General features: G+C 36.9%; 1 protein-coding gene across 1 annotated transcript in view; it reads right to left on the bottom strand.

The window, feature by feature from the left end:
* The window catches only part of LOC140149297 (uncharacterized), a 51,420-nt gene that overhangs the window by 23,209 nt on the left and 1,637 nt on the right, over positions 1-26,574 (bottom strand). The window contains 19 exon segments of the mRNA XM_072171563.1: positions 737-956; positions 1,309-1,490; positions 2,175-2,300; positions 4,098-4,511; positions 4,781-4,928; positions 5,082-5,422; positions 7,608-7,752; positions 8,190-8,348; positions 8,916-9,091; positions 10,509-10,653; positions 10,952-11,263; positions 11,266-11,273; positions 14,376-14,411; positions 15,265-15,543; positions 16,173-16,280; positions 18,490-18,624; positions 19,375-19,488; positions 20,234-20,389; positions 25,829-25,986. Coding sequence (XP_072027664.1) covers positions 737-956; positions 1,309-1,490; positions 2,175-2,300; positions 4,098-4,511; positions 4,781-4,928; positions 5,082-5,422; positions 7,608-7,752; positions 8,190-8,348; positions 8,916-9,091; positions 10,509-10,653; positions 10,952-11,263; positions 11,266-11,273; positions 14,376-14,411; positions 15,265-15,543; positions 16,173-16,280; positions 18,490-18,624; positions 19,375-19,488; positions 20,234-20,389; positions 25,829-25,919 — 3,295 coding nt within the window. The 5' untranslated portion in view covers positions 25,920-25,986.

Here is a 26,574-nt window from a genome sequence, read left to right on the forward strand (position 1 = left end):
TGGAATATAACACAAGAGAGGAAGTCTTACTGCGAATCAGAGGCCGGCTGATGTTGTGTTGGTAGGTACAAAGACATCCTTTGCGATATAAGTCTACCAATGACATTAAGGAGGAGTATGTACAATCAATGTGTGTTACCTACCATGACATTATTGCTGAAACCTGGTCGACAACTAAAGATCTGAAACAAAAACTCATTACGACACAGCGAGCCATGGAAAGCCGCATGCTAAACATACCTTTACGAGATAGAGTCAGAAACAGTGACATAAGAAGTAAAACAGGATGCTAAGGATTGGTAAAGCGAAATGGGGAAGGGCAGGACATGTGCCAAGCAGGCAAGAAAAAACGACAATAGATGGACAAAATGAGTCACCAAGTAGCAACCAAAAACGGGAAAGATGGCGAGATAGAGGCAGCATTTAGACAAGGGATGCGCAAGACTGACATAAATGGAAGATTCTTGAAGAGGGCTTCATACTACAGAGGATGAAACAGCCTAGGTGAGGTGCGATGAGGTGAGATGGTCTAAAAGTGTTTGTGAGAATACGTTACATATAAAGTACAAATTACACTCAGTATCAGGTATGCTAACATGATGTAAAGAACAAGACAAGGACAAAAAGGATAAAAAATAAAGCAGCATGCAAACAACAGAGAAATGTACAATAACTGTTATAGTAGAATAGACAGCATCTGTCTACTAACAAAATTTGTAAAAAGTTGTAATCTTACCCCTGACACACATGAATGGAAGGTATGTGGCACAATCTATGGGCTGCAATGTGAAGGTTCCATTGTAATAATTAAGTGCAGTACATTCATTGTCTTCGTTAGGATCATCACGTAACCTAGATCGTCCTGGTGACATTATCTGACCACTGCGTACATCCTTCATAAAATCAATACTCCATCCTGGAATCCAGAGTGTTACGTTGCTTGCAATCGAGTCGCTCTACATGTAGGAAAAAACAATAAATATTAAAGAGTCTCTCTACATGTAGGAAAAAACAATAAATATTAAAGATCAACAAAATACAGAACTTCTGTAATACACGGGGTATAAAAATGCAAAAGAGAAACCCAAAACAGGTCATTGGGGTAGTGATGAACGCTTCTACAAGAACGGCCGCTTTTGTAACTTTATGAGCTTTGCAGCATTTTGAACTGTACGTCATCAAAGCCACGCCCAACCAAAAATGCTCAAAATATGCGCAGTAGCGTGACCTTGTTTCAGGATAAAAAAATTGATTAAGATGCGCCAATGAAATGGACAAACAATAGGTACTCTCAAATTGAAATCAAACCTGAAGTAGCATAACCAGCAGGTCGGTATAATTTCGAGGTGTCATCGTATTAGTTTCTTCACTGCAATGTATATGAGACTGTGTTTGATTGAATTCATCTGTAGTAATATAGACACACGCTGCATCTTTACGTAACCAGGTGGACGGTGATCCAATGGTCTGCTCGGAATTGTCACAAAAATCTGTACAAAGAAGGAAATGCAACACATGTATGTAAAAATTAATAAAACAAATTAAACTTGACTGGTGAATGGTTCTGATGGGGATATTATACATCAGATTATTTTGAATTTGTCATACTGCTGAATATCTATTCGTTTTGTTAAATTCATGTATTGTAACATGTATTCTCTGGAACCGGCGAAAGGGGGTCAACGCTTTAGAGACAGAGGGCGTCATATCAATCATTTAACGGTGATGCAGCATGATAAGTGGGTGATCGAAGGCGACATACCGGATCAGTTAACGGTGTCGTACCGTGCGGTTAATACCCTGTTCGCTACTTCATGTATATCGTAAAGCTAAGAAACTGATTAATCGATATTTAGCATTTTGCCAAGCCGTAACGTTATGAATTGAAGTGATTTACATGTATCCTATATTTTAATCAGACTTGCCACCTGCATGTATGAACTAATTTTTAACGACCCAATGCTATTATCTAATTACAATCTGCCTGTCACTGCTATTTTGCATGAGGAGAGATATCTAAATTACGTAGTCAAGAGCATCTCTGTACCGAATCAGAAGTGTTCATAATACCAGAGAAGCTTTCTTACATCTTCTCTGATAGTACCCTTGCTAGATAATGTTCACTCGAGAGGAAACTCACAATTATAGTGACGAATATGAAAGATGTATCTTACCAACACAATGGCCAGGCTGGTTTTGATCTAATCTGTATCCCGGTGGGCACTCACAGTAATAGCTGCCAGGAGTATTGTGACAGGTGTGTGAGCACTGATGGTGATCAGTGAGGCACTCATCCAAATCTGAAGCAAAAAAATAATGAATTCATCGTCCTATAAATAATGGGCCATTCAAACGTTTGATTTCGTCTTGCTTTTGTATTTGTCTTTTTTAAGCTCGTTATCTCATGCAATTCCGTTATTTACTTATTCAGGGTTGTAAAAAGTGACATTCCGTTAAATGACGTAATTGGTGTCAATAATCTGTGCAAGATAAAAGCAAGCATAAGCTCCAAATAAAAGCCTTTGTATATCGAGGCATGGAAGCAAAAATCTTTAATTTTTTTAATTTCTCGACCCAAGGGCTTAGAGTATACGGTATTGCTTTGTTGGTAGTGGCTCTTCTTCAATTATATTCCTTTCTGTTCTCTTAAGGGGGAATATGCCTTTGGAAGGGCTTTAATAAAAAATGATATATTTATAGAAAGGGAAACATTACTTTTCTTTTGCTTTTTGTTTGACATCAATCGAGCTTCTGTTCAAAAGTTACGGTCAAAAATGTAACTTCGTAAATTAGAATCTCTTATGTATTTTATTGTTTTTTTTCAACCTGCGATATTTCTTATGTATTTTATTGTTTTCTCAAGCTGCGATATTTGATTTTTCCAATTTAAAAATGCATATCTCAAAAACTAATTAAGTTATTAGTTTCAAATTTTCATAATCATTTGTGAAAATTCAATTTCTTCTTTTTCTCAAAATATTAAAATAGAATAATGTTTCTAAACTATGGAAATAAAAAAAAAACAGTGTTTCTATATATAATTGCCAATATCTCAGAAGTGAATTTTAACGACAATGACATCGCTGCGCAAAAAAGGATATGCCCTATGGAGATGGGATAAAAAGCAAATTAAAACATATTAGTTAGGCTATAAAATGAAGTAAAAACTTTAGTCCCAAACCCATTTGAGGGGGTTCATTGATCCCAGTGGCAAAAATAATTATTTTTTTTAGAAATTGGCACAATGACGCGTCGTTAAAATTCACTTCTGAGATATTGGCAATTATGTATAGAAACACCGTTTTTTAATTATCTCCATAGTTTATAAACACTATTTTATTTTAATAATTTGTGAAAAATTAGTACTTGAATTTTCACAAATATTTCAGAAAATTTGAAACTAAAAGCTTAATTAGTTTTTGAGATATACATTTTTAAAGTGGAAAAATTAAATATCGCAGCTTAAAAAAACAATAGAATACATAAGAAATATCACAGGTTGAAAAACAATGAAATACATAAGAGATTCTAATTCACTAAGTTACATTTTTGACCATAACTTTTGAACGGAAGCTCCGATTGAGGTCAAACAAAAAGGGAAAGATACGTAATTTTCCCCTTTCTTTAAATATATCATTTCTAATTAAAGCCCTTGCAAAGGCATATTCCCCCTTAATACAGACTATGCTTATAATGTTTGGTAAAATGAATGCTTGAACAGTTCTCTCAAGATAACTTACTTTTAATATTTCATCACCACATCCGTGCTACTAAGTGGGACTAAGTGTGACTAAGTGTGACTGTCACCATGTAATAATGTCTGCCACCATGTACTTATTGTATGCTTTTTGTACTATGAGATAGAGGACCGTAAAATATTATGAATGAATATGAGATTTTTAGCTTGGCTCGAGCATTTTGCTTGAGCCTGGTCCCATCTCAGGACCCCAGTGTGTCCGACCGGACCGACTGGTTGAACAAATAGACTGTAGTATATGCAGTGGAAAAGTTTCACAAAGGCTGATAAGCCTGGATATGATTGATCTAATAGTATTTGTTGCAATTATGTTGAAAAGAAAGGTGTAAGTTTTACTTACCAATTTGGCACATACTGGCTCGCTGTACTTTAACCTCATCACATTGATATTCCCGCCAACGCATTGAATCTTCATAGTCCATCGACACACAATAATCTGCAGATAAATCGATCACTTCCGGTGGCCACCGGAAATTACTGTAGGTCAAAGGTGTACCATCATGCCACATAAATTCACTATTCCCAACAGAAGCATTGTACACCAGTCCAATGATATATTGATGTCTGTATTCCAGCTTCAAAGTGCTCATGCTTTCCTTGATATAATCTTGAGTTGTTGCTGAATTGATAATGGCCAAATTACTTCCCTCTCCAAATATTGTATGACACGCATTTTCTGTGTTGCTATCCACAGTTCCGTAGCAATATCCTTCGTGTTGAACACTATGACCAAGACCGCACACAATCCCAGTACCTTCAAATTACAAGAGTTACCGACTTCAAATGCAATCTTATTATGAAACTAATTATTACAGAAGTCCTTATCAGTAGACTACGCTTTTAAAAATGAACCAATGTGGTGTGTAGGGGTATGGTAGGTGTGTGGTGTGGGTGGGGTTTGTTGGGGTCTTGTGTGGAGGGAGGGAGAGAGTGATATTTGCAAATGGAGCAACGCTGGTTGTACGTTGGGGTTGTGTGGGTGTGTGTGTGTGATCGGGGATGCGATAGAACTGTTGATATTACCTTTTAGTGGACAGCCTACAATTTCTACCCTTAAGCAAGCGGTTACGTTATGCCAACTACGAGGACTAATTCGTATTTTGCTAGTAATGATTGGACGATCTAAGTATTGGCGAACTTCTGTTGTTAAGTCGGTATTTCCCTCAAACACCTAATATTAAAAACAAAAACCAGAAAATAATCAACAAACTTCGACATAAACGTAGACTTAAAAAGTTTGCCAATGCCTTATTACAATCTGTAACCCATAAATCGTTTATCACATAGAATATATAAACTACGGTTTACAGGTTAGTTACTATACCTTTATAGTGCCATCTAATTCCCTATATGATAGCCATTCATTACTGCCATCATTCATACTAGCATAATGTATCCTATATGTTGTAACCCAATGATATCGCCAATTATCACCATCTCCCTGCGTAATGATGCCTGTAATAGTATGCAGAGCTTTCAAATCTATCTGAAGCCATTCTTCTTGACCAAGCTCTTGTCGCGGGCCCCAACAAGATTTTCGATTGCTGACGTCACTTTCGAAATGAAGACGGCCGTTTTGAGGAGGCATAGTGTTGAAGTTACTCGATGCTGATATTTGTTCGTCGGTAATTTCTCCCGATTCCATTCCGAGTCGACGTGCACACGCTGAAAAGAAAGATATAGACTTACATCAACCCACAGTTATAGCATTACAAAAACGGTCCTCTTGCCTCTTCTCTTGCTCTTTCTTGATCCAGTCTGTATTAAAGTGATTGACTCTTTTGGTAAATCCTATAAGCCTTTACGACGATGGACCGCATCGATGCTCACTGTTCGCCAACGATGTACGCTTTGGCGTCACGTATAATAGGGGTCCAAACCTCAAGGTCAATTGACATACATACTAAACTCCTCAACAAAAGTTAGGAAAGGTTTTTAAGCATCTATATCTCAGATTGTTTATAACATGTTCATATCGTGTTGCATATCAATAAACAGCTAACATGGCCAATGTATTCCCCTTTACAATGACACTTCTCTCTCTCTCTCTCTAAGGTCACATTGCATACACGTATGCAGGTGTGGTTCTTATGAGAGTATGCCATCGAATGCGGTCAGCGGCAGCCGTGGTAACCTCAGTGATGCTCAGGCCTGTGATAATTTTGATGTCGTCAAGCCAGCTCGCTGCAGGTCTGCCTCTCTTGCGTTTTCCCTCAACCATTCCTTGGACAATTGTTTTCTGAAGACAGTGATGTCTGGTGATGTGGCCAAAGTATGATAACTTTCTAGAAATGATATTGGCTCGCAAGGTCTTCTGAACTCCAAGCTCTTGGAGAACCCACTCATTTGTTTTCCTCGCAGTCCATGGAATCCTCAGGATTCGTCGATAGCACCGCAGCTCAAAAGAATCCAGCCTCTTCCTGTCAGATAGTTTCATCGTCCAGGATTCAGATCCATATGATGCCACAGCAAATGCAGTTGATTTTAGCAAACGAACCTTGAGGGATGAAAGAAGTTTACTTTTCCACAGTTTGGTCAGGTTTGAGACTACGCCTCGAGCTATTGCCAATCTTCGTTTTATCTCCTGGGTGCAGTCACTTTTGGTGTTAATGATGGAACACAGAAATTCAAAGCTTTCCACCTCTTCAATGAAATCACCCTCTAAGGAAAAGTTTGCATCTGTGTCATTTCGTCCTGCGTCTACAATCATGACTTTCGTCTTCTTTGTGTTCAAGATGAGTCCCCTCTGTTCACTTGCCGATTTTATTGCTTTCAATAGATCCATCAATTCCTCTTTGCTACTGCAAACCAGGGTTGTGTCGTCTGCATATCTGAGATTTGTGATCCGCTGACCACCTATGGTAACACCTCCTCCAAAGTCTTCCAAAACGTCTCTCATGATGCTCTCAGCATAGATGTTGAAGAGCTGAGGAGACAAAATACACCCTTGTCTCACACCTCTGCCAATTTGGAACCACTCTGAGTCACCTCTACTCGTCCTGACTGAAGATTCCTGATCCTGGTATAGCGTACTGATGAGCTTCACCACGTGACCGGGGAATCCCATATCCCGCATGATGTTCCATAGGTCTTGATGGTTGACACAGTCAAATGACACCACTTTTTAAATAATCACCCTTTTCACGGCTGAGTACACGTCTTGTGAATGTGGTGGGGTCTCAAACAGAATGTGCCAACTTGACCATTATTCTGTGCAGCAAGCTGCAATCCCATAATCTTCGCAATCTGGGACCTAATGCAATCCTCCAAGATGACAACGCTCGCTCCCACAGAGCCAGGGTAATCAACGACTGCCTACAGAATATAGGAGGAGAGAGAACGGAATGGCCTGTCATCAGCATAGACCTCAACCAGATTGAACACTCGTGGGACCAGCTTGTTGTTAATGCTAGAGTAGCCAATGGAACCACATGACATGACCTGCGACGAATCATGGTTGAAGAATGAAATGCCATCCCACAGCAACGTATGTCCAGGCTGGTGAGCAGCATGAGGAGGAGGTACCTGACTGTTGTGGCTGAGTATGGTTTTCCACCCGCTATTGAGGTCAGTGACCAGTGTTGTTCAAGCACAGGATAATGGTCAATTTGGCACAATGTCATTCTGTTTGAGACCCCACACGACGTGTACTCAGCCGTGCAAATGTGGTGTCATTGTAAAGATGAATAGATAAGATGTCCATTGATATGCAACACGATATGAACATGTCACAAATAATTTGAAATATAGATGCTTGAAAAAACTTTCCAAACTTGTGTTGAGGAGTTTATTACACGATTACCAAGGAAATCAGTGATTCGGCGAAAACCATGACTTAACCAACACTTACATTTGAAAACGCATCCTATGAATTCAAAACGCATACATATTCCATTATGCCATGTAACAGGGTGCAATCTCAACAAACGAACTTTAATCGCAGAGTGAAATGAATTTCGTATCACAGACTCGCGGTTTTTATTGGCATCAAAGACCTGTAGTCAATAAATGAGGAGGAAATATTGAAATATTGTTACTTTTACAGTTAAAACTGTACAACATTAATATATATTTCATGACACTTACACGGCGTACCGTAGACATGTAACCTTCTAGTTACAGGTAAAATGTGTGTTGCGTCTGATAGTTCTAGTCTATACCATTGAGACCTCAGAACAAACATTTTAATCCAGGTGTACATATCCATAGTTTTAGAAAGTAGTTGGTAGTATAATACAATGGTTCAAGTCAGAGAATATACACGAGAAAGTATTGATTCCTAGATATGAATCTACTCCGCTAGCACCTCGTGGATTCGTTTCTACGAATCAGCAGTTTCTCGTGTATTCTACTTAACTGAATGAGTCCTCGTTCCGATGCGAGGTAGGTTACGCTTCAGAACAAAACACTTATTATGCAATGTACTCATTACCTTTATAAGGCCTTCCTGATTCTGGTATGGTGTAGTGACATCTTCTTCATCAAGTTCATCGCTAGCATAGGACAGAGTGAAAGATGTTACCCAATAATCAACGTTACTACAACCCTGTGTTGCCACCGTGTGAATTGAATACTGTACCTCCAAGTCAACCTTTATGGCAAAATGAATGAAGAAAAACAACCGTGTAAAACAAAGTAATATTTCTGCCTGTTTCTGAAAGATTGGGTACCGGATATGGTTTGAGATCCTTGGCTTTACATGCATGGATAAATATCCAAATTGAAAATCAGAAACACAATGTATTGGTCTTAACCAATAGTATCCTTTTTAGTTAAATGGCTAAAAGTGGAAAGATATGGCACCTGCCATGCCACTCGCCTTTGTTATTCATCAACCACACAAAATAAAATATTATGCGATAAATGCCCCACAAAACCGATTTATTTATGGTCCAAGCTCTGTATCTCTACATTCGTCATAGCTGAAAAACGGACTTGACTAACAGACTAATACTGGGACTAATACATAGAGTTCAAAAAAAAAATCAAATCTTTAGTTACGAAAACGCAATTATTGTAAAAAGGAGTATTTGGGTCATTAAATTCCCTTTGATTAATATACATGTGATATATTTAAAAATAATACGTGCATGTTGTTGAACAAATAACATTGTTGCAAACTCTTGTCAAAAAATAGGAATAGCGGCTATAAACCAACCTGTATCCATTGATGTTGATCAAAAAATTTAGGAATCCATCCAGTACCAGCTCTTCCAAAAGAACTAAGCCGAGCTGACTGCGGACTATTGACATCGTCTATTGCACTAGATGCAGTGACATGAAAATGCTCATCCCAAACATTGTGTAGGGAGACACCAGCAGCATGATCACAATCTAAAGGATGGATGAAATGCAAAGAAATTAATAGAAGAAATATACAATAGCAATAACACAATGCCTGCAGCTGCATTCCTTCATTTTGTTCTACAATCGGCTTGTGCGACACGCAATCAAAACAAAGACTGGATTACTTATGATCAGAGGTGTACCAAGAGCCTCGTGGCCCATGGACAAGGAGCAGTGCGGGCCCTTTTATGGATGATCTTAACCCTGGAATTATGGAAACTTGGGCCTCGTAACATATCCTTTATCAGCCCTATTTCATTTTCGCCTTTGCTCGGGCCCCTGAACCCTCGGGCCCCTGGACTTCATCCTGTCCACCTGCTTGCTACGCCCCTGCTTATGACTTTCAACAGGGTTAGGGTTTAGGGCATGCAGTTTGGGTTGCGGTGTGTTGTAGGATAAGTTGGGTTAGGTTAGAGTTGACCGCGTCAAACATGGTGTAACGAATAAACGGAGAGCGTCCCTTCAAGCAAGTTTGTTTATACGGTCACTTCGTGTTGATTGGTCCGGATGGGACCAAGCTCAAACAAAATCATACTGCAGTTACTGTTCATTTTCCTATACACAATTCACAGTGCTCTCACCATTGAAGTGTGGCTTCTACAAACAGTGTATGTTAGAGCTATAGGGCAATATTTGTTGTACTCTCTGAAATTCTAGGAAATATAGTTTTGTAACATGTCCTAAATTTTTAGCTAATTTAGATATTTGGAAATTTTCGCACTTTGGTGTTTTAGTAAGTAGGGCACGGCATGGCCTGCAAAATTCCCTGTGTAAATCGAATGCAACTTTTAGTTACTATCACTCACTTGTAGACTACTCGCTTCCGAAGGGCATTAAAGCTAAACCACTTGACCACTTGTACTTGCTGTCAATCAAGAATACTGTATACATTACATGTAGGCTAAAAACCGACTATGTGGAGCATCTGCAAATGTTCGTACCTCCCTGATATGTAAATGACAGATAACAGCAAAAACAGCTTCCATATATGTCCATAACTTTGGTCAGTGCAGCGAGTCAGGGGACTTCAAGTGGGTGATTATTGATTGGCAAGTGCCATATTTGGGCATAAGTGCAGTCCACCATTCAATGTGGATGATAGACTAGACTTTATCGATTGATTTACTGGAGTAGTTTCCTGTTAACCAGGTTTAAGTACTGCAAAGGTCGAATCATGTTAGCTGTGCAGTATAACTGCACTATGACCGTTTAAGCCGCAAAAGAAAGACGCCTTACAAGTTACAAAGCAATGGTTCTAGTGTTTACCTCTTTTCTTTTTCTTCACAAGGGAAAGTGGAAACCATTCTCTATTCGAATGATCCGTCCATCACTTGAAAGAGATAACAGTTAATATTTTTATATCACAGATCCAGGGTTTGTGCTTATACGTACGAAATAAACTTACCGTTATCATGGCAACCAATAAGTTCAAATCGCAGATGAATGTGATTAAACCACGTGATTGGTATAATTCGAATGCATTCTGCACGGATTGGTGACGTAAATATAATGGGTTTTGCGCACGTAGTCTCTCCATTTGCACGAAATACCTACAAGAAAGTGTAAAAATCGAATTGTATCAAATATGAACATCAACTCAGCAGCCAGGAGGTCACGAAACTACCAATTTGCGACTTTATGCTCACTTTGTGGTAGCAGTTCACTAATTTCAAAAACGTTTTGATAGTCGCAATTTATCGATTAACACCAACTTAGGCCTGCCACTTCCTGGGGTCCGCTTGCGCACAATCTTTTGTCATATTTGTACACCCACCGGGTGTCTTGGTAGTCTGATATAATTTACAAATACTTTACTTTTTGATATATCCGCAATTTAAACCAACTTACCACTTCCTGCGGATCAGCGGGCGCATAATCTTTGTACACCCACCAGTTGGCTTGGTTTGTTCGATAATGTATTTTAAAGTATTCAATCCATCCCACATCATCATCTGTGCCGCCACCTTGAGTTATTACTCCTGTGATCAACATCCTCTGAGGAAAACAGACTTGCATCCATTCTCCGGTGTCGTTGTTGGCGGGCTTCCAATAAGAGTCAGAATTAAGTCGTCCATGATGAGCAGTGTGGGTGTCGTCTGCTTCGCTCGAAGCTGTCACGTCACTTGGTGGTATACGGTTATCTTCCATACCCAGTGTAAGGGGCAGTCATCTAGCACCAAATAGTCATTCCTTGTTAATACCATTCAGACATAATTATAACACTCATTCAAAGATTTGAATCCACACACATGCACAAATAAAAATACACTTTTGCACAACAAAATTGATAGAAGTAAGAAAGAATTAAACCCAAGATATATATACAACGATGAGTTTTAAATGACAATGTCAAAACTCAGCATTATCAGGCAATGACCAGCTGTCGCTTCCAAGCTTTGATAGTTTTGCTACTAAAACACGGTGGTATGTTTTTTGGGGGAAATCTTGCCAACCGTCTCTGTTCAACTACCTCTCAAAATGTAATAGAGTGGTCCGAACAGTGGCGTAGCTAGGGGTGGGCAGGGTGGGCGACTCGCCCACCCTGGAAAATTCTGGGGGGAAATTTTGGAGCGAGAAGGGGAAAAGAGAGAAAGGAAAGGGGAAAGAAAAAAAAAGAAGAAGGAAAAAAGAAGGGAAAAGAAAGGAAAGAAGGAAAAAGAAAGGAAAGAAGGAAAAATGAAAGAAAGGGATGGGGGAAGGAATAGGTAAAGGGGAATGAAAGAGGGAAGAAACAACAACTTGCATGTTTATTGTGGGGAAGCAATTCATGCACAGGGGGAAGGAGTGTAAGAAAGGGGAAGAAATTGATGAATATGAAGAAGGACAGGGAATTTAAGGAAGTGATTTGAGGGGAAGTAATTTAAGTGAGTGTAATGGAAGGGGGAAGGAATGAGAGAAAGGGGGAAGAAATTGAAGAATGTAAAGAAGAAGGAAAGAGAATAACGGGTAGACCGGGCGGAATAATTTAGTGAATGTAATAGTGAATGTATCAACTTGTTAAATCCACTCAAGAATATTAGTATTGTTTTATTGTATTGTTCTTACATTGTAAATTCATTTTTGTTTCCTTTCAGATATTAAAAATTCTAAAATCAAAACTTTACATTTTTATTTTTTACATGGCAAAATTTTTACAAATGTATTCAAGGAGGCTTCACCTGATGGTATAAAAATGCCCCAAACCCATGAGCTTCCGGGGGCCTCGCCCCCAGGACCCCCACCAGGGGCCCTAGAGCGGGCCCCTGGACCCCACGCTAGTGGTCGCTCTATTTAATTATTAACTTGGGGGGGATTTTTGGAGCCTTGCCCACCCTGGCAAAGAGGGCTGGATACGCCCCTGGGTCCGAAAGTATCTATGCACTCCAAAAAGAGTGACAATCAGACCAAGAGAGTGACATTTTCACTCCAAAAGAGTGGATTTCACTCCAAAAGAGTGAAATGTTTATTTGGATAATGCGGTCGATTCCAGGGGTCGATTCACAATACGATACGCCCTCAGCGGCTGCTGGGGAGAAGCCAAAATACGCAGTGCATCCAATGTCCACGTAATTCGAATACAACAGAAACATTATTACGTCAACGTCGTCAATTGTCCGTTCAAATGACAATATAATGATGTGAAGGTAGTACTACACCCCTTGATAAATTTGTGACTATTTTGGCATTTTTCTCAAAAATAATAGCACACTGGTGACAAAAGTTTTGTATATTATAGGGCAAGGAATCCAGTTACTACACTGGAATGACTCAAGACAAGCGGTACGTTATTTATGATAAGAAAGGAGGTACCGCTAGAATGTACCTCATTTCTTAACATATATAATGAACCACTTGTCTTGAATCACTGAAATTTCAGTGAAGTAATTGGATTCCTTGCCCTATAATATACATAACTTTTGTTACCAGTGTGTAGTTATTTTTGAGAAATTATCAAGGTGTGTAGTACCACCTTAAACGTGAAAGCACATTAAAATAGCAATTTACAATAATAGTAGATCCATTTCCTATCAATTGATTACACAAAATACTTAATGGAGCTGATTTAAACAATATTATTATCACACTCGCGTGAACCAATGGTGGCTAAAACGGTTGCAGGTCAAAAATTGGACTGACAAGAACAACCGCTGGCGGCGCATCGTGTTATGAATCGCGAGAATTAGCAGGCCTGAGAATTACATGACAATAACCTGTTATTTAGTGTTGAAAAATGTCAGGGGATCTATATTATTATTTTCATGGTGGTAGACGCTAGTGTAATTCATATCAAAACAATTTCCCTTTTTTGTAATTAACGTGCGAAGTATAAAAATTCCGACACAATCCCCTATCTAAATAATAATAATAATACAATAATAATAATAATAATAATAATAATAATAATAATAATAATAATAATAATAATAATAATAATAATAATAATAATATTAATATATATCTGATAGTATGTTTCACCTGTTGCCATTAATATGCTCACAATATTTTAATAGCCTCTGGTATTTATCGACATTCTGTGTAATGGTTCATGATTAGAATTCAGGGTCATCTGATTGCGTAATACTACAATATGCAATAATGCAATGCTAATTGGCAAATTTACAGGGTAATTACACAATCTAAATACCACACTAGCTTACCTCAAAGTAACAACAAGAATAGTAAGTGTACGAGGAGGAATAGTGATAACTTGGACAAACCCTATGTTAAATAGTAAATGAAGCTACACAGTAAACACAAAACATTTTACAGAAAACGTTTAATTGTTGGGTTCTATAAAGGGTATAAAACGTTTTAATAATAATAAAAAATTGACTTGAAGCGAAACATTCCAACATAATGTTATTTTTAAATAACATTATGTTGGAATGTTTCGCTTCAAAAATACTTACTTAAAAGTATTGACGAAATATTTTAAAATAAAATTTGTAAAATGTTGCTCTAGTGCTTTTTCATTTAAAATGTTTTACAACGATTCAGTGCCTTTATATAACCCGACATTTAAATTTTTATTAAAACGCTTTGAATAAAATCAAAACGTATTAATTCATAACGTTTTAAGAACATTTTTGAGTTTTCTGGGTATAGAATAGTAATAACTTTGACAAACTCTGTGGTGAAATATTAAAAGAAGATACAGAAAAGGAAAAATCGGGGTTAACACAAACATTTTAACAACTTCAAAATAATATGTGCAATATTTTTCCTGGGAAGTGCAATCAAGTGTCACTGTGCTACCACGAGTAGAATCCTCCATGCAAACACCATGACTTACCAGGTAACTTAGTGGCTTGGAAAGCGTCGCAGACTGCTGAAATAATAAATAAGATAAAAGCGGAAATTGTGCAACAACAAAAAGGAAACGGGAAATCAAATAGGACAAGGTCGCCATCCACTATAATTTTTAGATAAAATTGAGAACAACGTTAATCGCCATTGTACCGTTCCACACTAACATCAAATCATCGATGCCAGGAAAGTCGAGATACAGTTAAACGTTAAAATGAGGATGCAACATCCAGTTTATTTTGTTCTTTATTGAATCAATTTTATAAGAAACATAGGTTTGTAAAAAAAAAGTCAGAATAGGTGGTAGACAATAATAGACATTGATTATAATTCAATTTATTTGATCGCATCACACAATGAATGTGGCTTGGACAAGAGATACATTAGACATAGATGTCGATCCTATCAGAATGATTAAAAAGTGAGGACGTGGAAAACTTGATACCGACTTGATATTAGGAGATACATTGCATCAGCACAGAGTACAGTATCAATTGAGGAAAAACCTCAAACTTTCGAACGAAAAACATTGCATTAGAGAATGAATTTGGAGAAAACCTGATGATAATTACAAACACTCGCTGAGCAGCAATACCTTCCCTCTAAGCTTTTAGTCCGATAAGATGATTATCTCTTTGTTTTCATGAATTGGAAGACATTCTTTGATGTATTACTGAGGTCAATCATCTGAAATTACTGGAGCGCGAGCCATCCAGGCTGATGGCTCAGCATAGTATTTTATTATCAGAAGGTTTTCTCCAAATTCATTTCCTAATGGTAAATTTCAGAGGTAATAGTGGCCTAAGTAAGAGGTTCAAGGAATTCAAGTGCGCATATAATCTATATAATTAAATGAAATAAGTAATATAACAAACCTGTGTCAATTCTGGTGAAGAGATCGATTTCAACGCCTCGTGCTGGATCTCTATACAAATCCAAAGTATACAAACTCTGATCAGTAAGAATACACTTCCTGTCATCATAGTAGTACTCCTCTCTGAACTCAAATGAACGACATACAAATGATGTTTCGGCTAGGCAGTAATTGGCACAGTCCTCTGCTGTTATGTCAGGGTCTCTGTGGTATTTCTTGTTATGAGATGCTATGTAAGTCCACAGATTTCGAGTAAATTTGGAAAGAGCGTCAGATTTACCTGAAATGTATCACATGAATTGAGGTACGGATAAGTGCAAGAAGCCCATGAGAAATAGCTGCCATGTAGCTGTCATATTCGTATGTGTACAATATAGATTGCAGATATTGTCAAATGTCTGTAGGGCAGCTATTGCGGATATAGTCTTCTGGCATTAACCCCTCGAAATTAATTGTAATTGTAATCAATAAATTAATAATTTCAAGATTTCTTAGTTCTTAACCGTCGCAAAATAATGATAATTAAAATGTACAATGAAAAATTAATATAAATGCTGAAAATCAAACAAATAAATTTGAAAGACTTATAAACTGTAAATAGAATGGTCGGATATCCAGGTGGATGTGAGAAGGCTTGTTTATTGTGGGAAAGACGATGCAATGATTCCAATTCAGGAAATATATCGTGTATCCTGTGAAAGGAGCCAACAGGGCAGCGACCTTTGCTACTCCCTCTGACAGCTTCTGACTGTAAGCAATAATCCGTTTGGTCGTTGTAAATTGTTTCAAATCACAATACAATTATATTGGCACCGTTCGTATTGAATCACCCAACAATGATTGTTGAGCAAGTTTGAGATTCATACCTTCCAATAGAAAATTAATATTTAAAAACGGATGTAAACTTACATGGTTTGATTGGACAATAATCCCAGTCAATTGTGCCATTTCTGTTCTCATAGTAACACCACGGTTTGGTTTCATTGTTCGGATTGCGGCAAAAATTTCGCTCCAAATCTGTGCAAAAAAGTTTAACAATTTTAAGATCATTATTGGGAAACGACGGGTATTATTAACTACACAGCAAAGAAGTACAGATATCATCACAGCATCACCATCTGCTGAAGACGCTAGTCGAACTAGTTAAAACGGTCCAGGTGAGCGAAAAATGGTGTAGTGTTGAAGTTAAACTCTTTAATCATGTATATTTATATTGAAGATTTACTTTAGTTTATGTAAAGCTTACATATTGTATGGCCTTGATGTTCATCAGCATCTTTTTTCAAAAATAGTTTCATTGTCTTAGCCGCCCTTTTCAAGGTCATTTTGACGGATAGATCCAAAATGCTCAAAAACTCAAAATGTGGGTTTCTGACCAAATTAACCTCACCATCTATTTGCGTATTTTAGCCTGTAAAGTGTCAATTTTTACGTTCTTCGCGCAAAATTTGCACCATATTTCACCATTTTAGCTTCAATATGGCAAATGTTTTTGTACCATAAACTTATTCTGTCGCCAAAAGGTACTGGATCACAATACTTCTAAAACATTTTTCCAAACCCATCCGGTCCCCAATATCAAAAAGAAATCTACGGCACTCGTCCAGTACCACCACTGGGATCATTTTACTTCACTCTCCTATAACTAAATCTGCAATTACTGCTATATATGCTCATAAAGACCACATGTGGCATCTACACCAAGTAGTTATGCCACGTTACATAAATATCTTGTCATACTTGTTGATCATTTCAAGAGTTTCCAATGATACATCAATAAACATTCACTTGTTAACCTCAAAACTGGTGTGTCCCAACATTTTTGACAAGGGGTGTAGTAACATGTGTATAGCCTATGGCGATACTAGTAGTATTAGAAGTCAGTCATAACATACTTACCTGCATCGTGATATGCATGTGTTTGGATTGACAGGCTGGTCCATCATATCTTTACCTGCATCGGGATATGTGTTTGGATTAACTTGCTGGTCCGTCATATCTTACTTACCTGCATTGAGATATGTATTTGGATTAACTGGCTGGTCCATCATATCTTACTAGCTCTTACTGTTATGAGCCACAATGACTCAAGGCCAATATCAGCTTTTACCCAAATTCACAAGAATGCACAACACAAATACACTGTTTGATTAAGTCAACAAAATCTAAGTCTTTAATTGAAAGTAAAATATGATTGGTAGATGACAACAATTACACATACAATATAATCATACAATCTCAATTTTAACTAATCAGTACTAAACCAGCAGTCCTCTTCTTGGTGATCATATAGTTCTAATGCAATGTTCCGGACGGCTGATGTATATCTCCTCGTTTGCTTATCCTGCGAAAATCACAGTTCAGCGGAGTCTATTGTACACTTGCATTTATATATCCTTGGGCATAAAATCCTTGCACAGAAATGGTGCTGCTTTCTCCAAACACTTAACTCCTTGCGCAGTTCTCCAAACACTTAATTCCTTGCGCAGATGACAATCTCCAAAAAATGGTGTTTCTTTCACCAATCACTCTCTTTCTCCAGGAAACAGGCTTCTTTCTACACTGCTCCACTTTATTGACAGATGTGTTGTTTTAAAACCCAGACTGCAGCAAGTCGCCAGCCCGGGTCGACAGAAGAACTTTAATCCTTTGATGAAGAGGAGCACATTCGTGTACTCAAAATCTCCTCTGTTGTTGTATTAAAATAGCACATTATTGGCTATGTATAGGTTCAAATGTACCTCTTTTTGAAGCACAGGATGACCAACACATAGAGAGTTTACTAACTCCCATGATATTCTGCAAAGAGCAGACTAAAGCTTCCCCTTTTATACTCCTAAAACCCATAATCTATTAATAGACAATTTTGTCACATTACAGAATATCCTGTGGGTATTCTCCATGATGTCATATATCCACTTTATATTATCAGGGATTCCCCTAATGGTACAATGCACAGTGAACGTTCTGGAAAAGGGAATTCCCAAATATTCAAAATTAGAAATGATTCAATTTGTTTTAATCAACTTAATGAATGAGAAGGGATTTCCCCAAATGTCTCATGAAATATCTCTTAATTTTGTAAACAAAAATAAATAATTGCTCAGGGCACATCACATTACTTACCTGCATTGGGATATGTGTTTGGATTAACAGGCTGGTCCATCATATCTTTACCTGCAATATGTGTTTGGGTTAATAGGCTAGTCCGTGATATCTTACTTACCAGCATTGGGATATGTGTTTGGGTTAACTGGTTGATCCGTCATATCTTGCCATGCCTGACAGCTATAACCACTCTCAGTAAACATGGCGGCATCGCGATAATCGAAGCCATTGCCAACCATGCAACCAGCATGGGCTGCAACAAAATAGAATCATTATTTGAAAAATTTTAGATACTATTATTTGAAACCGACGGCATATATTTTGAACAATAAATGGTTGATAAATAAAACAGTTATCGAAAACTGTCGGCTTCTTCCTTGACAGATTCCATAATCGTATTGATTTTATTTTCAATCATCTCGTTGTGATCACTGCATAATGACGAATAGCGTCCAACTATAACCCGTCAGCAACCACACCCCTTGTATTATATGACTACAGAGGGCGATGTTACGATCAAAGCCAATGTCATGGTCGCCAGTAAGGCTAGGTCGCTACCAGCTCTTGGCGAATCGCGTAGTTCATGGGTTATATATATGGAAGGTTTTCGGCAGTATACAAAAATCACGATTTAACTTGTACTTATAGTTTGATCAGCTTGTGATAGGCGGGAAATGTTAGGCTTTTACCACTACGCCGAAAAATATATACACGTTAAGAGTGCTATAGTTGACCTGTCTGGTCTACATTTTGTGTGTTAAAAAAGTAGAGAAAGTATCGGACTTGAATTAATAATTCGTGATGGTTCTGGTGAGATATCACAAGAAAATTCTCAAAATAAAATATTTTGATATTAATCCGCGATGTTATAAGGCCCGCCGATTACGAGCTGATAAAAGTATAAGATGCTTAAGTTGTACGTCTACTTGTAAAATTGTCTACTTCTGTGTCTTTCGCATGTGATCTGTATAATGAATCACATTCCGATATATACTATATGTACCTTGACACGGGGGTATTCGGCAGAAGGTAAGCTTGGTAACATTGTTCGCATCTTGATAATAACATCTGGGCCCATTTTTGAGACTTGCGACACGGCAATAATTCTCGACCAAATCTGAAAAGAAGACGATTACTACTATACTAATAAAGAATTATACTGATGAAAGCTAAATTAATCCAGGCGCCATATCTATCGACAAAATCACAACATTGTGAAGTTTGAGCAAATAAATTACCGATACAAGGATATATACAAACAAGTGTTATTGCAAGACTAATCTTTTGCATTGGCATATTTGCGGTTGTTTCGTATTAATTGATCTTTCATCAAAAACATTCTATATGCTTGTAGACGAGGTTTTACGGTATACTTTTATTGCAAAGCCGTCCAAGTGGAATGGTCCTCCTGTATATAATTATTTAAATTAATGCATATCTGGAGAGCCCTACTTATCTTCCCTACATCAACTTGTGATTACTATATCACTTTGCCATTTTTGTATTTCAGTTTGGGTTTTTTTATTATTATTTTGTAGACGTGTTTTGTACGCATTCCAATAATTTTAACAACTTCATTTTCCAGATGTAATGCAATAGACTATACATGCTACTCAATTTTTCTACTATTCAGTGCTAAAGAAAGGTTGGTTGATATCAATCTTTTATCTTATTGCATTGGTCTATTTGCTTGAATTCTTTTTTTTGGTAGTTCTTCTTTTGCAATGTGATCAAAATTGTTCCAAGTAAGATTGAATGTCAACAAAAAAGTTCACAGAAAATGCCATGTAGAGAAATAGTTCTCTATAGTTTTGCTTGATTACTTTTGTGTCTTTACGGAATAACCAATGAAATAAACAAACCTGCATCGGGGTAACTGATTGGATTGATTATTTTGCCATTATCTTCCCATCTGTTGCATGGTATACAGCCGCCGATATCGTAGGTTTGCTTTGGGCAAGCCTCTGCCACAGTTCCACTGTACTTCTTCCTTTCTGTGTCGACACAATCCCATTCTCCTACATGACAGAAAAGAAGTTGGACATCAATGTGCACTATTTTTAACACTACACGAAACAGACACTTCATTACACGTGCGTATATATAACATAGTTATGCACAAGGGTTATACGTGATATAGTTGCATCTAAATGTAATTTACCCTGAATCATTACGCACGTACAAGCATATTCTACTTAAATCGATGGTAAAATGTACAGGTATGAGGTATCGAAACGAATATGTTATATTTGAGCCCCTCTCGGCATAAATCCCGGGCATAAATAACAAGGTTTGGCAAGCTGATTACAATACGCCATGAAAGTTGCCTTATCTTGTAAACAATTATGTCAGACTTAAGGCATGGGGAATGGGCGAACTTGAAGTACAGGTATCTGGAGAGGGGAAGCAACGAGTTACCCCAAATCACATCGGCAGGTAGTGACTGGGCCGCCAAGTGCTAATATATATTTATTTTGGAAGGTTCGTGTTTGTTTTAAATTTTGGGGCGTTTTTCCCAAATTTGATATTTTTGGGGATATTTCAAAAAAGCGATATGCCAAAGACAACTCTTAATTTGGGCACATAGTTTGTTATTGTTATTGCAGTTCTTTTCCACATACCTACGTTAACATTCGCTTGGGCGATTTACTAATATTATATATTTTATGACTGCAATTTGGCGTTTTCAATGCGTTTTACACGTATCATGAAATTAACGCAAATATCTAGTCACGCTGCTTTTAGAATTTTTACCTGATCGTCGGCTTTTGCAGGCAACAGAATGCAGATTGGCTCACGATAGATGTCGTATTCCTCTATGTGGGTCACTTGATAATAAAATTACTTTGAATTCCTTGTAACAACACACACATTGTCGTCTGGAAACCAGGTCTGGAACTGATTTTGGAATAGCTTTATCAAATCTCATAAAAAAAACACACGACTGGCGACTATGTGTTTATGTTTCCAGCACGAAAGCTTGCGTCAACATCTATTACTATACTTCTTTGGAAACGTTGACCTTTGACCATTCTTTGTATAACGCCCTGATATGACCTTGATATGTTCACTTGATTGGGTACGTTATAGCATCCATTTCATTGAGTTGTTAGGACCTGGTCAGTAGATAATACTACAGGGATACAGTAGTTTCACATGGTGTGTGAGCATGGTGAAAGACTCATTATTAATTAGGCGCGGACATATTAAAGGTACAGATCCTTTGCGTGTATAGCAGAAAATTATAATATTTAGGCCTATTTCGGTGGCGTATAACTAGGGGATGTGGCGCCCGGGCCAAGGATACATAATGGTGCCCCTCCAATTCTTGTAGAAAACAAATTGGAAAAAATACCACTAATTAATTTTGGTTATGATGAAGTTGAATTTTGGTCTTAAACTGATCATTCAAATGACTAATTGTGATGAAATGCGAGCAAAAATTGTGACTTTCATCGCTTGATGGAGCGCTTAATCGATGCTGAATTGATCAATTCGACGCCCCCTAAGGTGGCGCCCAGGCCGGTACGTGCCCCCAACCCCCAAGTATTAATGTGGGGGGATTTTGTCTGTCTGCCGCCGTGCCCCTATAAGGTGTGCGTGAGTGCGGAAGGATCGCAGAAACTAACTGTTTTATGAAGTCTGAAATTTCATTTTCCGCTCTAATTATTGAAATATTTCGAGCTATCTAATTATCAACGACTCACAATACTGCACGTAATACTTTCTCCTCCTATTCCATCCACACCAGTGATTTCCTATTGAGTTACTTATCATGCTTTTATACATAATCGACAGTTTAGTCATAAATAATCAAATTTACTCCCATGTTGGTTTCAATGTTATCGTCAGGTCTTTATAAAAACATTAACAAGAACCTTTGTTACACTTATTGCATGTCCTTTTTAAAAAGATGCAAATATCTCATTCTCAAACTTTAAGTAATAATAAGTTGAAAAATTGAACATTTCATGTTCAGTTAAAAGTATTATTAATTTATTCATATTAGTGGACAATGATGGATGTTATTCTATACCTGCATGCATTAATAGCACGTTCAGTAAACCTAATCATGTGGTAATTATTCCATTTGGTAAATAGGGCATACAGAAATGCACATTAACGATACAGACCTGACAGTTATATATTCTTTTATAGTTATCCTTGAGACAACATTTTTGTCAAGTTATGCAAAAATAGGTGTACTGCAAATGGCAAATAATCATTACGCAATTCAAAATTCCTCGAGTCAACAACCCCCACCCGGTTTATATATACTTTAAAGCTGTTTTGCTGTTCTTCAAAATAAAAAATATTTTATTTCAGAGAGATTTAGAAAATTTACCAACTGTGATGTTTCAAACTTTGTGACATGAACATGGGTATAATTAATAAGTTAGGACTGTAATCTAACTGTGTCCTTACAATATTTCTAGCCACTATCTTATCTTTAACTCAAAATAGTCTAGACAGGTGCGTCGCTTCTCACAAAACAACGTAGTAGACACAGACTACAAGGGGAAGAACCCAGCAAACACAAACATGTTTTTAAAACGTCATGGATTTTGTTTATAACGTTTTACTAACATTTAAATATCGGATTTTATATTGGTCATGAAATAGATATAGAAAACACGATAAAATGTTATTGTAGGACATTATTTTGCAATTATTTTCACAAAATATTTAGTCAACACTTAAATTATGTTAGAATGTTTTGTACCAAGTTTTCAAAAATGTTTTTTGAATGTTATTAAAATATTTTTAGAACATTATTATTAATAAGGATATACCTGCCTGTCCGGCGTAAACATTTTGCTCCTACAAAACTCAAATTCAGCCTCCTTAAATCCGCCATTTTAGGCAAATTCACTACAACTCATTATGTAAAGCACAATTTCTATCAAAAAAATATTTGAAATCATCTCCCGACACACCCCCAATTAATATTTAGTCCGTGTGGTTCATGCAGATCCCCTTCAAACTTTTCTGGGCACTTCGTGAAAAAAGTCAGTGAAGTCTGTATTCATATTGAAGTGCCTTCTCCGGTGAATAAACTTTTTGTTGTATATTAGAAAGGAAATGTTTGGAAATACTTCCTGAGAACTTTAGATAGATATTTTAATATCTATCTAAAGTTCTCAGGAAGTATTAAAATGTGTTACCATGGTCCAGGGGCATGGTGTATTTCGTTGGCGCATATTTTGATCTACTCAGCATCACAATGAACTTGAACTTTTAAAGAAGAATATACTATACCACGAGTCATGTGCGTTAACCTAATATAAACACACCACAAAAGTAACTACTCCCCTTAAGGGTATACGATGTATTGTTGGTCGAAGCAGCAGAAAAAAGTAGCTCACAGCATCTTGCGAATGGTAGTGAGCTTTAGCAAAAATTGCATTGCTCAATTCATAGCGAGCGTGTAGAAGAATTCAAATATCACAGATATTTTTTGTTGCTGCTTCGACCAACAATACATAGTATACCCTTAATAAATGACAATTATTCCCAAACGGGTTATCATATGCCTTTGTACTTCAGTATTGCAATGGTCTCAATATGCCAGCCAATCCTTTAAACCCAAGAATTAAAGTTACAACTACTGTGTACAATTATGTGTTGTTTTCTTATAAAATAATGATTCCTCTTCATTATTTTGATGGGGCTGGGGTTATCATCTTTGTCATACATTGGTATACCAGAGATTTAAAATTTTACTTTAGCGAAAAAAACACGGATTATATTGATCATTAAAGTAAATTGCATTTAGAACAAAATGGCTATCATAATGAAAGTGCAATACCGTTCGAGGCCATTAAATTGCTTTTGTAAATGTCTTAGTACGGATTTCTTGACAACTAATTAACCTTTCTTATGGTCTACGTCCATAGACTGTGGAAAATTACGGTACGTATACATTCATTGAACAAAAATATTGATTTAACGTTTGGCAAAACTAGTGACAACATTGGATTTGATTGTGTGAACAGTAGTTGGTTAAGAGTAGGGGCTGGTGGTTATTATCTTTGTATCAGAGATGTATATAAGTAAGTTTTCCGGAAATTTCCAAGGGTTTAGGTTTTTTTTTTTTTTTTGTTGTAATTTTACCATCAATTTCATTTTTTCATGAGTTTTTGCGTGGCTTATATCTCTTTTCCCCCACCAGTCATAAGTACAGGGAATAAAAAAGAAAAAGAATTAAAGTTGTGGACATCAGCAAATCCATATTTCCTTGTATCCAGTATCCATGGAAGGAAATGTGTTCGCGGCTTTCATTTATTTGGATCATTCTTTTTGTTTCGTGAATTTGGAGGAGGTAAAAACATGTGATAATCAATAAAAAAATACTATACTTAATTCCATATTGAAACATGAAAAACATTTTTCTGTGACCAAACCGATCCCAAGAATTGGAAGACCAATGGTTACATCTGTTGGTAACACCTACCAATCAGGATATTTTGAATATAATTTTACCACTGAATGGACAACTTGCAATTGTAAGACATTTACGACCTTGTTGGTCAGAAAAAATATTGATAACTTCATGTTTTAATTTGACCTTAAGGGCTGGGGTATGAACGTTTGGACAGTATTTATTTTGGGACATTGGAGCACATCAGACATATCGAATTGCATTCTGAATACGAAGAATGTCATTCTGATATCAAATAATTTTGAATTTTTGAAATTCGCAATTTAATACACATTTTATGGCAAATCATTAAAATTGATATTTTGATATTTAACAGTACTTGAAGTAAACTTTATAAATCTGATGATTTATACTATTGAAAAACCGACGATCAATTGAAAATTTTGACCTTTCGTATTGAACATATGGATTTTTTTCCCAAAACGCAAAAAATAATTAGGTCTTTTTGGGAAAAAAATACATATCTTCAATATGAAAGGTCAAAATTTTCAATTGACCGTCGGCTTTTCCTCCCTGCTACGTACACTTTAAGAATATATCATTAGATTTATATAATTTACTTCGAGGACTGTTATATATCAAAAATTCGAAAAATATCAAATTTTTTATAATTTGTCATAAAATTTGTATTATATTGTGATTTTCAAAAAATGAAAATTATTTGATATCAGAAAGACATGCTTCGTATTCAGAATACAATTCGATAGGTCTGAGGTGCTCTCATGTGCCACAAAAAATACTGTCGAAACGCAATAAACGCTCATTTTAGATCCCTTAAGTGAATAATGACAATATTGAATATAACGCAATTCCACACATTAAGCTTTATTCTATCTATTTTCTGTGATTTATTCTGCATTCCAAACTTTTATTTTCATTTTGTATTTTATTTATACTATGTATTTTTATTATGTTGTATTAAATTTTAGTATCCGCTTAGAATAATGCACTTTTAAAGTATAACGTGGATTTAAAGTTTAAAGTAAAGTGTATTATTATTCGTCTCTGTACTTACCCACAACTATTTGTAATAATACAAGCGTGAGAGTTCCGATTGCAAGTGGTCGCCACATTATATTCCTCTGCCAGTGGCTGTATACCTGCATGATGACTACCCTCAACACATCAATGTCACATTATGCGTGAGTGGGGGTTTCTAGACGACAAGAAAACCTATATACAAGATATCAAAAAATAAAAAGGAAACGTTAAGGAAAAAGATAATAGCCTAAATCACACGCATCACAACCTTACAGGAATGATTCGGGCATATAAGCTCATAAATGGTCGAATCCAACAAAAAGTGTACACGGCTTGTTTAGGACCCGGGGGCACTTCAATTTGAAATGGATATAGGTGTAGGGCTGGCACATTCGGTGAGAGCAAAATGTAAACAGTATGTGGTCATTGGGTGAGAGCATGATTTTTGGCATTCGGTGAGAGCAAAATGTAAAAAATATGGGGTCATTGGGTGAGAACATGACCTTTTTTTTTCTTTGGGTGAGAACCGAAACAGCGCCACAGAAACCTCGAAAATCGAATTTCTAGTTTTAAATGGCTTCAAATTTCTTTGTTTTTCAAAATAAGTAAAAAAATCAGTGATAAATGAAAGTTGCTGTTCAAATTGAACTTCTAAGGGTCTTACGGTGACAGATGAAATAGAAAAATAGGGGGTCTTCGGGTGACAGAGCATGTGTACGTAAAAATAATATGGGGTCTTTGGGTGACAGCGATGCTGAAACAGGGGGTCTATACGCGTCA

This window comes from Amphiura filiformis, chromosome 3, assembly GCF_039555335.1.
Source record: "Amphiura filiformis chromosome 3, Afil_fr2py, whole genome shotgun sequence".
Lineage (NCBI taxonomy): Eukaryota > Metazoa > Echinodermata > Ophiuroidea > Amphilepidida > Amphiuridae > Amphiura > Amphiura filiformis.